This window comes from Protopterus annectens, chromosome 12.part0 (assembly GCF_019279795.1).
Source record: "Protopterus annectens isolate FY-2018-M chromosome 12.part0, PAN1.0, whole genome shotgun sequence".
Lineage (NCBI taxonomy): Eukaryota > Metazoa > Chordata > Ceratodontiformes > Protopteridae > Protopterus > Protopterus annectens.
Window position 1 is genome coordinate 22,827,342 of NC_056746.1, and position 15,678 is coordinate 22,843,019.

General features: G+C 37.9%; 1 protein-coding gene across 1 annotated transcript in view; it reads left to right on the forward strand.

Annotated features, from left to right (window-relative positions):
* Positions 1–15,678, forward strand: part of LOC122816340 (syntaxin-binding protein 4-like) — an 869,603-nt gene that overhangs the window by 352,271 nt on the left and 501,654 nt on the right. Inside the window, exons 4-5 of the mRNA XM_044089066.1 lie at positions 7,067–7,136; positions 7,895–7,969. Of these exons, the coding sequence (XP_043945001.1) occupies positions 7,067–7,136; positions 7,895–7,969 (145 nt within the window). The remainder of the gene's footprint in view (positions 1–7,066; positions 7,137–7,894; positions 7,970–15,678) is intronic.

The window sequence follows — 15,678 nt, forward strand, 5'->3', positions numbered from 1 at the left end:
TCTATTCAGGGGTACTGAATGTGAAACGAATGAGTCTATTCAGGGGTACTGAAGGTGAAAGAAATGAGTCTATTCTGATTCTGAAATACCTATTTGTTAAGAAATGTTGGAACCAAGAGATAGTGATGGGGTTAACTCCAATTTCTTGGAAAGAATGAAAGAGCAGGAAGTGAGTAATATGATCAAAAAGCTTAGGTAAGATCATTGAAGAGAGATCCTGAAGGGTTTCCTTTATTCATGTTGAGAAGGATCTCATCTCAAATAAGTGACTGTAGTGTTGTCATTGCACTCTAACCAGTTCAGAATCCATGCTGTTTAAGAGCGAGGAGATGGTAATGTTGGCTGCAAATGGACAGTTTATTGCGGATTAATTTTTCAAGTATTTTCCCAAATGTAGGGAGGAAATTGATAGGGCAAAAGTGGGAAGCATTTCGTGGCTGAGACTGTTTGGGAAGGGGTTTGACAAGAGCAGTTTTACTTATGACTGGTATTATGTTTTCAGTTAAGCAGATGTTATACATATGGAAAAGAGGTAAGGTAAGAAATTCTTTACAGAGTGATATAAACCAAAGGGGTAGATTGTTTGCAGCAGTGGGTACATCCAGGGTTATGTTTCCGAGGAGGGATTCAAGGTCCTTGTGATTAACTTTCTTAAAATAGAAGAGGGCACACAGCCAAACCAATCAGAATAATTATAAGAAAATCCTAGCCAAACTAGAGTTTTCACTGTGTGAGTCCTTAAAACCTCTTGTAAAAGAGGATAATGGGATATATGCAAACTACCCCTTAAGGACACTGGGTGTTTCAACTATATGGCAGTTCTGGAATGCCTATGACTTATTTCCTTTTTAAGTCTGTTAATGGACAAAGTCAGGCCAAAAGCCAAACCTAAGGTGAAAGATAGTCTTATTAATAAAAGTTTCTATAATATTGTACCTGGTTTCAATTTGTGTTTTTTTCCTGACAGTCTGCAAACCTGAGAACTGTATTAGGAATTCTACCTTTAGGGATTGTTTTTAATCATTCTGAGAGCCAACACATGTTTGAAGCACCTTTCCACATATGTGCCTGTTTCACTTGGATTTGTTTGTTGTATTCAAGTTATGTTGCCACAGTAGTCTTGTATTTATTTAAATCTCAACATGGCTGGGAAGATAGCAATGTGACAACAGACACTTAGACTGGTCTTTTCAGTAGAGGTCCACAAAGCTTAAAAAGTCTATAACTCCATTTTATAAGTCAAATAACAAATCTGTCCTCCAGTTACACTCATTGATCTCTCTCTGTCTCTCTCTCACTCTCGTAAAAACACTTTGCAGTTTTGAAATAGATAATATCATGAATATGAGCAAAACAAGAATTCAAGAGAATTGTAAGGTACACCCGGCAGAAAAAAAGCATAAAACAGCCATAGTGAAGTACATTTGTAATGTCTGCAGTTCTTTGGGCAACCATATGATGTATATACCAAAAATCATTAGCATGCATTTTCATTAATCTTGCCCTCTGCCACTGGCCTGTATTATGGCTGAAATGGGTCCTCGAACCAGTCTACTCACCTGGGTAACAAATTTAAAACAAAATAAGTAAATAAATAATGTTTGTTTTTCTTCCTTTTCTCATTACCGCAGTATGATTCTTTCCAGAATCTCTTGCTTATTTAGTGGAGTAGTTTCAACAAGCATACCACTAGCTGGAACAAAAGGAACCCTGTAAAATAATGTTTATATATTTCCTCATCTGCTGTATTAAGCACATTATTATTTCTTTTAGACTGTCACTAGCATAATACATAGTGCTGAAGGATAAGCAATATACATTTACTTATTGAAAATGGTGGGGCATAGAGCAGAACAAAGAGTAGAGCCTTCGTCCAATTTTTTGTCTGCTTGAAAGGTGGTAACCTTCAGTGTGACATCTGCATTCCTTAACTGGACAAATTAGCAAATGAAATACTAAAGACATTCTTTATGATGACTACAGCATTGTAACTGACATGAATAATGGTCATTTTCACTATTTAGAAAACTTAAACCTGCAGTGTTGGTTGATGCAGCACATTGGGACTAGAAAAACATTATTGGTGAAGAAATGAGCTGCCATAGTTTAGCAAGACAAGATGACCCACTTAGAAAATATAAAATAAAATGTATAAGGTGCAGGGGTATTCAAGCAAATAAAGAGTGAGAAATAATCAAACATAAAGTTGAGCTGATAAACGTGAAAAAGAAGGATTTACAGTGGCAAGGAAGAAGGGGCATAGATAGCATATGAAAGGGTCAAGGTTTAGCTTGGAAATGAGGAAACAATTTTCAAAGAAACAGTGGTGAGTATGTGGGTGGGTAAAATGAGCCCCTGGAGTGCTGTAGTTCTAAAACAAAATAAGGTTTCAGTAGACCATGAAATAAATGAGCCAGTAGGTAAAGGATGTGAGGAACAGCTGCAGGATGCCAACTGCAACATTCAAGCAGACTAGATGGAGTAATACAATTTCCTTTCATCAGCTAGATATGTGTGTTTGTATACATCCAAGGATTTTGTAAGGTTTTATGATATGCAAGGGGCATATATATATGTGATAGATGGCAAAGGACTGGGAAAGTTATGGATTTTCAGTGGCAATGACCATCTATATTCTTCTTCCCAGTGGTGTGTGTGTGTGTGTGTGTGTGTGTGTGTGTGTGTGTGTGTGTGTGTGTGTGTGTGTGTGTGTGTGTATGATAAAGAAGGTGGTGTGCTTCTTTGGGGAGCTTCTTTAGCTGGTAAACTAATTAGTTTCCAAAGTGCACCTTAGACAAGAAGACTTAATATTGAAAATTGTGTGCTAAGCAAGCTAGATGCAAAAAGAAGAACATGTAAGGTAATTTTTCATGTCAAAAATTCTGGACATGTACATGAAAACAAAATGGATGAAGAATAGAAGTGTTAACCTCTCCTTGAGGGGATTGCCTTACAATATTACTGTGCTCAATCAAACATATTATTGTGTTCTTCACTGTCAGCAACAGTGTCCCTTAATTCTGGACTGTCCAGAAAAATTCTGGACAGTTGGCAACTGTGCTCAAATCACTCAGGAACATTTATAAGGTGAAAGATATACGTTTTATTGATGTTTGTACCACAAAGGTTAATATATCTATATACATCTATATCTATCTATATCTGTCTATATATATATATATATATATATATATATCTATATGGGTCTACCTGATAACGCCGACACTCCAAAACACAGACAACGAAATAACAGACACCACAAAACCGAAAGTTCAAAAACACGAAACTTCACATGCCCGACAAACCACAATCCCGACAATCAACAAAACAAATACCTTTTCCAAAAAACACACACACTACGCAAGCACACCAAACACCTTACAAACCTACACTAAACCTTACATACACAACTATCTATGCACCAACCTTAACCCAAACCCTAACCCTAAGTTCCGTCAGTATCGCACACTTACCTTTCCCGCACCCTAACCCTAACTCACTTAATCCACCCCTAACCCTAAGTTCCGTCAGTATCGCACACTTACCTTTCCCGCACCCTAACCCTAACTCACTTAATCCACCCCTAACCCTAAAGTCCGTCACTATCGCACACTTACCTTACTCGCACCCTAACCCTAACTCACTTAACCCACCCCTAAACCTAAAGTCCATCACTATCGCTCACTTATCTGACCCGCACCCTAACCCTAATGTCCATCACTATCATACACTTACCTTACCCGCACCCTGACCCTAATGTCCGTCACTACTGCACACTTACCTTAACATGTCGGTGTTATCAGCGTTGGGATTTTCAACTTTTGGTCTTCTCCGTTGTCTATCTTCCGGTGTCGGTGTTCTCGTTGTCGGCGTTTGAAGCTTTCGGTTAAATCAGGTAGACCTATATAAATATATATATATATATATATATATATATATATATATATATATATATATATATATATATATATATATATATATATATATATATATATATATATATAGATATATATATATATATATATATATATATATATATATATATATATATCCTGTTTGGCAATACCAAAGTGCTCTGGCTGACTAACTTTGCAGATGTCTGCAAGCTAGAAGTTGTCATTGAATTCTCAAATGACTTAGTCATTCTGCAGGAAGACTTGTCTCAAATAAATAACTGGTCTGAAAATCATGGTCTGAAACTAAATGCCAAAAATGCATTATTGTATCTGATGGGAAGTCATCTACACTATGGAACTACCATATTGACAATATTCCCCTGATACTTGACCCAATAATTGGGTCTATGATCAGCTACCAAATTTGAAAAAATGCTAACCGTGAAACAGCGAAAGGAAAACAGCGAATCATCGAACTAAAACAGCATAAAAACAACTACATCAAATGGCCATAGCTGGCCAATATCACACACACAACCAGTGAAGGTGGGGGGCTGCATCTACAACACCTCTAATGTGGGGAGCTGTACCCCCAAACTCCAACTATATATACCAACTCTGAGACTGCACTACAGTGGGGAAAAGGAAAAATTTAAAAGGTTTCCCTTCACTTACCTTATGTATGGCATTACTTCCTGGTTGTTGGCCAACTATGGCTATTCAAAGTATTTTTTTTCAATGCTGTTGTAGTTTGATAATTGTCCCATTTGCTGTTTTCCTTTTTCTATTTCACAGTTCATGTTTTTTCAAATTCAGTAGCTGGACATGGACCCCAGTTGTTTGCCATTTTGGAACTTATGTGGACAGTGACCTAAGTTTTTACCAACATGTGTCTATTGTTGTAAGAAAGTCCTTCTATATTGCACAGCTTATAAACAAAGGGATTGTGTCCAGATATAGAGATGTGATTGTCCCCCTTTACTCTTCCCTCATTAAGCCAGTCATTGAATATGATGCCCCCTTTGGTATGCAACTCTCCAGACACGTGCAGCAACTGGAATGCCCACAGAGATACCTTACTAAAAGGAAGCAAAGCCTAAACAACATGTCCTACATTGACCAGCTCAAAGCCCGTCATTATATTCTGTGTCCTACAGACTGCTAAGAGGTAACCTGTGTCTGGCATATAAGGCATCCTCTGACCCATTATTGATAGATTTACTTAACATCAGCAACTGAAATTGCATAAGAAATACTCACTCTGTGGATCTAAACCTCTTCTGCAACATCAGCAGAATGGTTTGAAAGGACAGGTATATTTCGCAGAAGATAGTGATGCTATGGAACAGACTCCCTATCCACATAAAACAAAGTTCATCCCTGTCCATTTTCAAGTGCAACTTAGATATCTGGATGGAAAGCAAAAACAATTATCCCAGGACTGCCCCTGCACTACTGATGGACAGATACAGGCACTAAGTGTTTTATCCCATGCATGAGTCCCTTCAAATTATTTATGGTATGATCCAGGTTATTTTCATTAGGGGTAATATATAATTATCAACCATGGGATGGAGAAGGCCAAACTATAGCCAAAAGGGACAGGTTATTTCAAGCACAAAAAGGGAAACTGGCTAGGCTTAAAATGGTCCACAAGGACAGCTAGCCTAGTACTAACCCATCAACCTGTATCTCTGTCTATGTATATATATATATGGGTGTACTTTCCTACAACAAAAATTCACTTTTTTGAAATGGGAAAGTACATCCCCACTTAAGTGAAAGTGCACTTTAACGAAAGTGCAGTTTTGCTTAAACTCACTAGACCGAACCAACCGCACCACAATGGAGGGCATTGAAAAATGGGCTATGTCCTCCACTGTGGTGCGATAGTCACAGACCTTAGGGTTAGGCCATGGGTCAAGGTAAGGGGATAGCCCTACTAACTATCCCCTTACCCTAACCCGTACCCTAACCCTAAGGTCCATGACTATCACACCACAGTGGAGGACATAGCCTGATTTGGAATGTCTTCCACTGTGGTGCAATAGCCACAGACCTTAAGGTTAGGGCACAGGTCAAGGTAAGGGGATAGCCCTACTAACTATCCCCTTACCCTAACCCGTGCCCTAACCCTAAGGTCTGTGGCTGCTAGCCCGTTCAGTCTAGTGGGTTCGCGAGAGTGCACTTTCGTGAAAGTGCACATTTGCGTTAGTGTGGGTGTACTTTTGAAGTTTGAAGTAGTGAACTTTCGGTCTTCAAAAGTACACCCATATATATATATATATATATATATATATATATATATATATATATGGGTCTACTGTACATGATCGAACTTTCAAAAAGCAGAAACCCATATGGCCGAGACCATATATTCGAGTTTTGAAATTTCGAGCATGTAAAACAAACAAGTAGAAAAACAAAATCCTACCTACAAGTTGCAAGCAGGGGTCAAGCCCCTTGCACCCCCTGCTATTTAAATATACCAACTCCGAGATTGTACTGCAGTGCAGAAAATGGAAAATTTCCCATTCCGCGTTGCAGGGAGGTATCTGTTCAGAACATTTGAACTTCCAAAAGTCAATCATATGGTCTCAGCTATATGAAAGTCAGCCTTTTGGAAGTTTGATCATCTGTGGGGGACCTATATATATATATATATATATATATATCTATATATATATATATATATATATATATATATATATACATATATATATATATATATATATATATATATATATATATATATATATATATATATTATTCCAGAATTTGGTGCTGTAAAGTAATTCTGTGCCTCCAATTACCATGAAACTGTACAAAGACAGCTATTTCAAGCTATGCAGTATATTGGTGTAAAACTGCAAAAAAGTACAGAAAGACATTTGATACAGTACTTATAAATAGACATTAACTTGAAGAACTACAGTTGTTAGCAGCCTCTGTGCCACCCATTGCACAAGATCAGTTATCTTATTCTCTTCATTAGAGGAATGTTAGAATGTGTACAGTGCACACATTTGCTTAAACTAAAAGTACACTGTTTGTAACAATAAAATATTTGGTTCAGTATACATATATATTGATTCTGACTTGTTATTCTTTCAAAGGTACATGCTACCAAGGATTGCCAGTACTAAGGGCACTACTTTCTTTATTTTTAGGACGCTTGCAGCCCGGTGACCAGATTTTAGAAGTGAATGGGGAAAGTCTCCTTGGTATTTCCATTGAAAGGTAAAACCAGCCCTATAAATCTGTACTGGTGCAGTTTTACTGTTATTGGACTCAGAAGACAGTGTATTGCTGGTGTGTTTAGACTTGCACTCATTAACACACAGTATCTGCTTCTGCAAGGAGGCATGTTCTATAGCACCTTATTATTGTCACTACATTGTTGAAAAAGTAACCCTTGGCAGAAGAACATCTGTGAGGTATACATGACAAGTAGAAATGCACACTATTACAACATTTCTGAGCTTTCATCAATGAGTTCAGCGCTGACTGTGCAGAGCATTTATTTGTCTAAACTGAATTACAGTAAATGACACAAGCAAAGGTCATCAGAAGTAGCATGGTTTGTGCTAGTGCCACAGTTTTGTTAGTGGCATGCAGATACTCACCCTGTTACTGAAGTGTTGTCACCAGATTGTAGTATCACAGTATACAATAACCACTGCAATGCTGAGGCTAGACTGATGTAAGACTGTACCATGGCTGTGTGATTTTGTGACTAGAGTGACAGCTAGTAGCCCTAAGCTGACACAGACATACCTAACTGCTAGAACATCATAAAGGTCTGTGGCTAATGAGGCTATTGATGGAAGAAACGAGATCAGTGTAAGACAGTTTGGTCACATCAACAGCCCATGTAGTATTTGGACAGGTCAACCAATTCTTCTGTGTCCTCTCTCTCTGTAGTTAATAAGTAATGCAGGGCCAAGATGTGACAATATGCAGTCTCACTTTGCATTTGATTTATTAATTTTTGTTAGAGCTGTGGACATCCTAAGAGGAGCCTCTTCAACAGCCTGTATGCAACTACTCATCACTAGAGACAGAGAAGCCAGGTAAGATTTGTATACCTCCTTTAAAGATATTGATACTATTCTTCTGCTAATAAATTAAACTTACCAGACACATAAGAAATGACCTACAAAGCAACCTCTAACATATGTGTGCATGTGTTATTTTATTTGTGCAGTCATATTTCCTTCTCATGCCTGCAGATACCAGCCTTCCCCCCAGTCTGATCAACTGGTTCATCCATTTGTCTGCTTCACTGAGTATTACACCCCCGCCTGCCAGAAATAGTGACTATTGTGCTGATGAGAGCAGATGAGTTGAAGAGACATCATCCAGGCAGCCATAGGGATATTTTTTAATGACTTAATTCCTTGCTACCTGTAGTCCTGACACAAGTTGCAGACAATGCCAAGCCTTCTGACACTGAAGTGCTTCTGTATATGTGCCAACATATGGCTCCATGCATGAGTACTGCTTTTGGAGACCAAGCACATGCTATGATCTTTTGAAGCTGCACCATTGTCTTCTGCCACTCTGGGTCATTACTATCATCTGAACCCTATGCCTCCCCATATCAGCTACTTACTCCCACCTCCCCTTACTGGCTTCTCTGCCACATGAATCACCTGGGCTGCTCTCAGGGCTATATCGCTCTATGCCACAGATTTTAGTAGGATTAATATATGTATTAGAGGAGGCTTTTTTTTCTAGAAAAGCACTGCTATGTGAGAAACTCGCTGTAAATGTAAACTTAGAATAGGTCTGTGCTGCAGTTTAACAAACAGGCTGCTAATTAGCAATAAAAGATAATAAATGAGTCTGTTTTCATTTTCCCTAACAATCACGCACTGCTCCTCATATATAAAGGTTATCTACTGCCACAATTTTTCAGTTATTTTAGTAATAAACCTACAACTAGTATAAAATATAATTGCAATAATTAAGTTTGCAAATAGAAAATTCTGCAGAAGTTTGTTTGGTGAGGCTGATTAGCTGAATGTATATTTGCAAAGTTTCTGTAAGATGGAAGAAAAAACTTTTGTAAAAATAGCATGTTACAAATAAAATATAGATGACTCCTACATGTGAGAAGAAAGAAACCAGAAGGACCATTTTTTTGGGGGAGCTGGATTCCAGAACAATTTATTGTCATTTGCAAGGTACTGCCCCAGGTTTGTGAGACTTTTCAGAATGTGTTTAATTGCAAAAGAAGGCTCATCATGAGATATGCAGATAATGAAGTGTATATTTCTTTGCTGTCCTGTTACAATTTTTACCTGTTATTACAGTGTAAAGGTTCCTGTTGATAAGAGTATGAAGAAATCTGCATTGTATGCCTGAAAATCCAGACCTACTAAATATAGCAACAATGTACCTGTGAGTTGCCATAGGAGAGGTGAAGAACTGTGACCATCTGTTATATATCTGCATGTGATGAACATGACTTTAACTGTGCTTGTCTGTATTTTAATAGTGTACTGTATGCATTTAAGGTCTGAAGCCGCGGTGGTGCAGCAGTAGCGTTGTCAGTTCACAGCTAGAGGTACTCCTGTTCGATTCTCAGCTGGAGCGCACTCTGTGTGGAGTCTGCATGTCCTCCCCGCGGTCAAGTGGCATTTGAAAGACATGTGTGAATGGGCGTGCCTTTGCTGAAGGTTGGGTGTCGGGTTGGCAACTCGGCACCGTAAAAATCTACTGCCAATCATTAGCGGACCGGAGTTCCGCTGTGGCGACTCCTAACCATGAAAAGCCAGAAGAACAACTGCAGCATTGTCGGTATACAACTGCATACAGTTTGTTGAAGGGAAGATATGAAGAAGAAAGAGTTCATGGAGTACAAACAGAAATCCAAAAATGGAAAGGGGAGAATCTGTACGTCTTCAAAAGCCTGCCTTTAAAATTCACTACTGTGATGACTGCATCACACAACTGTACTATCTTACTTCAGGTGGGCCTTTCACAGTACTGTACAAATGCGCAAAATTCTCAACAGTATTTTGTCACGATCCAGAGGGGAGGGCAGCTGAGGTAGGATCCCTGCACAAATGACCTGACAAAATCTGTCCTGCTTTTACACTAAAGCTCTACCTTGCAGTGCTTTGGCATAATAGTTAAGGTGTTTACCTTACAGAAATAAGGTGCAGCATTTGATCCCACATGGGGTAATTGATGGGGTACTTGATTAGACTTAAAATGGCTGTTACTAATCTATGAATCTATGTGTAAACAGATCTAAGTTTTCACCTTCAGATATATCCTGCCCACAGTTTTCAAGCATGCAAGTAAAAGAGCAAGCTACTCCGGTTAAATATACTTTTCAGAGTTAAATTATGTTTATCATGACAAAAAGTAATTCACTGCACAAGCAGCTTTGAATTGTCCGTTTAGTTACAAGCAGTCATTTTTGTCTTGCATGAAAAAGACAACAGCTTAAGAGGTAACCATGATGTTTTTAGTTATGTTCACATACACTGTGACATACATTTGTGTTTTCTTTCTGCAAACTGAAGATACTCAGCTGCTGCCTATATTGGTTCAAGAAAGCATCTAAATAACTTTTCTCATAATGGAGGACTTAGTCCTCTGAGATAATGTGAGTGGAACTCTGTATGATTCTTTTTTTATTTTATTTTTTTTTTATTTGGAGGGAAGGCTTGAAGTAAAATTATAAGTCTCATGAAGAAAATAGTTCAAAGGAGAAGCAAGGCCTTTTTTACTATAAAGTTCAAATTATGGACTGTTAGAATAGGATGTAGCAATAACAGGTAATTTACTGTCTGCAGGAATGATTTATAAAAGCACTGGTCTAGAAGAAGTGAGTTACAGAGAGATTGGAAGAATACAGAGTGATGTAATAAAAAAACAAAAAAAAACAAAGAAAAAAGATGGACTTGTGTTATAAAAACGCATCAGATAGCCTAGCAAGCATGGACTTTATATCTAAAGCTTGTTGACCTACCAAACAAGAAATCCTATTCATTTTAGCCAGGTAAGATGTTCTAGTTGATGGCTACCTGCTATCCTTAAGAACTGTACTGCCTCAAACTAAAATTAAGAGCTGCTCAGAAGTCTGAGCAAATGTTTGGAGAATCATTTGTGAGGTCTACATATGATTTTTGCTGAAACAGTTTTGTTTAGAAGAGGAACAGAGTATAGCAAGATAAGAAAATAAATACAGGCATGCGTAAGGTGAATCATGAATTTCTAGGCCACCTTAGAATTAAGACTGAGAATTTCAAGTCTCTTGGAGATCAAGATGGCTGCTGTCCTATAAGCAGTGTAACTCTATAGCTCTGCTACTCTCAATAATACAACAACCTTATCGCTTGGGAGAGAAGTAAAATCAGCGATTAATAACCTCTTTTCAGTACTAAGGAACTTACCTGATGTAAATTTCTGCGTCCGGTTTTGGAAACAGAAGACCTTATCTGAAGGATTGACTCTGATCTTTTGTTCCTTACCTCCCTGCTGCCTGCTGTCCATGTGGCCTGGGGCTCTTGGGCCTACACTCACCTGAAAATAAGAGAGATAAAAGGAGAAAAAATAAAAAAGGAAAATCTTGATATGTCACAGGAATCTGATTCCATGGAAACTCAAAGCACTAAAGCTAAATTATCTGCTATATCATCTCCAGAGAAAGATGTAATTCCTAAAAGGGCTAGAACTGCCAAGCAACAGGAAACTACAAAACCACCTGCTAAAGTGAAAACTGACCCTTCCAGCATAGAGTACTTAAAACTGGCCTTGCAGCCTATCCAAACAGCAATTCAAAGCTTCTCTCAGCAACTTAAAACTTTCAGTGAATCCATAGACACAATACACACAAGAATTGACAAAACAGAAGCAAAGGTGTTTGACAACGAGATCAAAATTGAACAACTACAGAAAGAACAAAAAACTAATGCTTTAAATATTCTGGACATGCAGCAGAAATTATTGGACCTTGAAGCTAGATCCAGGTGCAATAACATTATCCTAAGAGGCATACCAGAACATATAGACCAACATACATTGCTTGAAAACATATCTGCAATATTTGCTATATTCCTGGATAAATCACCTCTCTCTGACCAGACAATAATTGAACATGCACATAGAGCCCTAAGACCACCATATGATAAAACCAAGCCGAGATCTGTTTATGTGAAGCTACTTAACTATCAGCATGTAAGTAAACTATTAATGGCGACTCGAAACAAAAAGTTTATAGAATGGAATGGGTCTAAAATATCTCTCTCATCTGATCTCCCTTCTCCGATTAAGATGGAACGACAAAAGCTTGCTCCTTTCTGCGCTTACTTAATTAAGAAGCAAATAAGATTTCAGATGAGATATCCCAATACTCTGATTTTTTATCACCTAGGGTCCAAACTTTCTGCTCAAAACAGTAAGGAAGCAACTGCGATCTTCCTCCAAGCATTTAAAGAATGTCCGGAACCAGCTGTACAAAAGCATTAACTTACCTAAAGCCTGGAGCGATGCCTGATCGCTAGCTTTGAAAAGGAACAGTTTGTCTTGCTTCTGGTTCACTTTACTGCAGTGCAGAATTGGAGTCATCTCAGCGCTTTGAGCGGCCGATTTGTAGTCCTGTTCCCTCGTGCTATCCTTAGGAAAGCAGTTACAAATCTAAATCTCCACCATGTTGTTTTGGTAGCCAGAGGAACTTTGACCCCTGCCTTTCCCATGAATCCGTTGGATTCTTAAAGTGGTAGTACAGTTCTGTTTAAACCTTGGATGATATGGAACAGATGTGTTCATGTTTTAAGGCTCCACACCTTAGAGGAGCTCTGCCTTGTCCGGAGGCAATCAGCGGGGTTTACCGATGTAACTCAAATATTAGCTGGCTGGTAATCTGTTTTGGATAGATGATGTTGATGATAAGAAGGGCACAATTCATGCATGTAGCGCTCTATAAGCGGTATGTCAGCTATTCTTTCACATCAGGCTTTTGTTGTATGGTATTTCTAATGGGGGTATCTTTAAATTACTGCCAACATAAAAAAGAGCTTCTAGCTCTGTATTACAAAAGCGCACTAAATTAAGCATCTAATCTTAAATGTCAAGCACTGGAAAAGCCAATGGAACAATATGTTGCAATAAGCTTTGCAGCCGGCTCGTCGAGCCTTTTTTTTATGCTTGGCTGCTGTCTTTTCATTAACACCTTAAGGATTAATCAAGCTCATGCAGATCCTCCCCATAATGACCCCTGCACATGGAATTAAGCTCATTGCTTAGTCGATTTGTATTGTATATTTTAATCAGTATTGGGTATAATTCCGCATACCTACACATCATATCATTCTTTGTGGCGGTTGACTATTAGAGCCAATGGAGCACAGGGTATTTTTCACACTTAAATGGTGGAACTACTGACAATTCTTCAGGGATACACACAACTCGAGTCTGTTGATGTTTAATTTTTTCGTTATTTATAATCCAAAACAAAATGTGGCAATATTAATGGTTCTTACAGGACAGTTTGAGTTATTATCCTGCATAGTTGATGCTGAGGGTGCCATGATATGAGAGCGCAGGTTTAAAATATAGATTGTTATGACCAAGCTGCCTATGTACCCCCTCTGTTTTCAGGAAATATCAATCGAGTCACACAAATGGATTTTTATTATCACAGGAGTGTAGTTAAACCTGTAGCTATATGCTATTTTTTCTTTTATTTCAATGATCTAGGACTATAGTATTTACTTAAATACTATCCCTGTCTCATAAGGTTTATTTGATACATTAAGGGGATAGATGCTTCTCCCCATTAGATTCTGGTGGCAGTTATATAACAGCAGAATTTTTACAAAGATTGCAACATTAAGCTAAATACCATTTAAGGTTGGTTTAATAACCCCCTTGTTTTATGCTGTCACACTTATTGTTGTTTAATCTTATGTTCTGAACAATAATATAGCTGAGTTATGAGTGTGTTTAGAACTGCTTGGGATTGTTATGCATTTTAGATTCTGGAGTTATAGGAGTAACATTCTGGGATTTAACAGTCTCTCCCTTTGGGTGAGACCAAAGAATTGCTGTAAAAGGCTGTTATATCTCGCATTATTCTTTAATATCCCAGCCCCTTCTGGGCTTAGGGGGTGGTGGTTAGGCATGAGATTAAATCAGGAAGGGATTTTTATACTTGCCCAAACCTTTTGTTTCATTTTCTAAGAACGATAGATAGTTGTATATTCTCCATCTTTCATATTTCTCTTAATCTACTTATGTTTGCATGTAAATGTTGGATATAGAATCGTGGAACATCAAAGGGTTACAAGCATCCAGTAAAAAAAAAAACTCTTTATGCATCTGACTCTTAAATCCACATCTAATGTTGGTTTTGTTCAGGAAACGCATCTCCTTAATCACCAATGGGACCATGACAGGGGGAGACCCTGGGTTAAGAAGATCATAGATTCCGGGGCTAAATCTAATAGCGCAGGTGTTGCTATTATAACTAAAAATAAATTTATGTATGACATAGTAAAGTCTGACTCAGATACTGATGGTAAGTGGTGTTATTTTGTTACGACTTGCTCTTTCCTTGATAAACCTATTTTAATTATTAATATAGATTCCCCATGTTCAGGTCAACAAAATTTTATTATGCAGATCTATAACTTACTTGCATTATTTTCTAATCACTACTACATTGTTGGGGGTGAATGGAACTCTGTACAGGACCCAAAAAACGATAGGACAAATACTTAGGCTAAATTCAATTTTTCTGCAACCCTGTCCTTATCAAAACTAAAGGATGATTTTAACCTATTCGATCCCTATATCTTTCTTAACGCCACTCATAAAAAGAACAAATTCACCTTTTTCTCTAACTGCGCTAAAAGCTGGTCTAGGTTGGACTTTTTTCTGATTTCCTCGATATTCAATAACCTGGATATTTCTTTTGCCAGTAAACCTAGAAGCCTTTCCGATCACTCAAGGATTTCTCTCTCTATTCAATAAAGAAAAGAAACAACTTTGGTGCTACTGCCAAAAAATTCCAGCGACACAAGAATACCACACCAAGAACTTTATTATATAAAGCTTTCTGGTCTACCCCCTACATCATACTGATGAAGGGTGTAGACCCAAAAGCTTTATATAATAAAGTTCTTGGTGTGGTATTCTTGTGTCTCTCTATTCAATGGCAGGATACAAGATCCTCAAAGAACATAGCTATTTGGTGGCGTGTAAACCCTAACCTTTGTTAAGAAGGAAGAAATTCTCTCACAAGTTGAGTCTTATCTTGACCAATTTCTCCAATCCAGTAGCTCCATGCAGACTCCTTTAGACTGCTCTTGGGCTGCAACCAAGGCTATGATCAGATGTTTACTTATAAATAAAGCATCATACTATAAGAAACTATCCAACAAAAAGGAATTAGATATAACCTCTAAAATCCATAAGATAGAAACTGAAATTCAGCAAAAACACTCTCCTGATTTGGAGAAACAAATGATTCTGTTACAAAAGGAACTTTTATCTTTGCAAGCAGAGAACCTTAACTTCCATGAGATTAGATCTTTGGCAAATTACTCGGATCTGGTTCAATTCCCCTCTAAATTTCTGGCCAGAGTGGTAAACCTGAATAGATCATCTCCCTTTATATCCAAAATTTCCTATCAGGGGAAGGGTTATCAGAATACTACTGAGATTATTAGGTTATTTGAATACTTATACACTCAGCTGTACGGTCTTACTGAAAATTCTCCTAATAAAGAAGAGTTACATAACCTTCCCTAAACTGACTGAG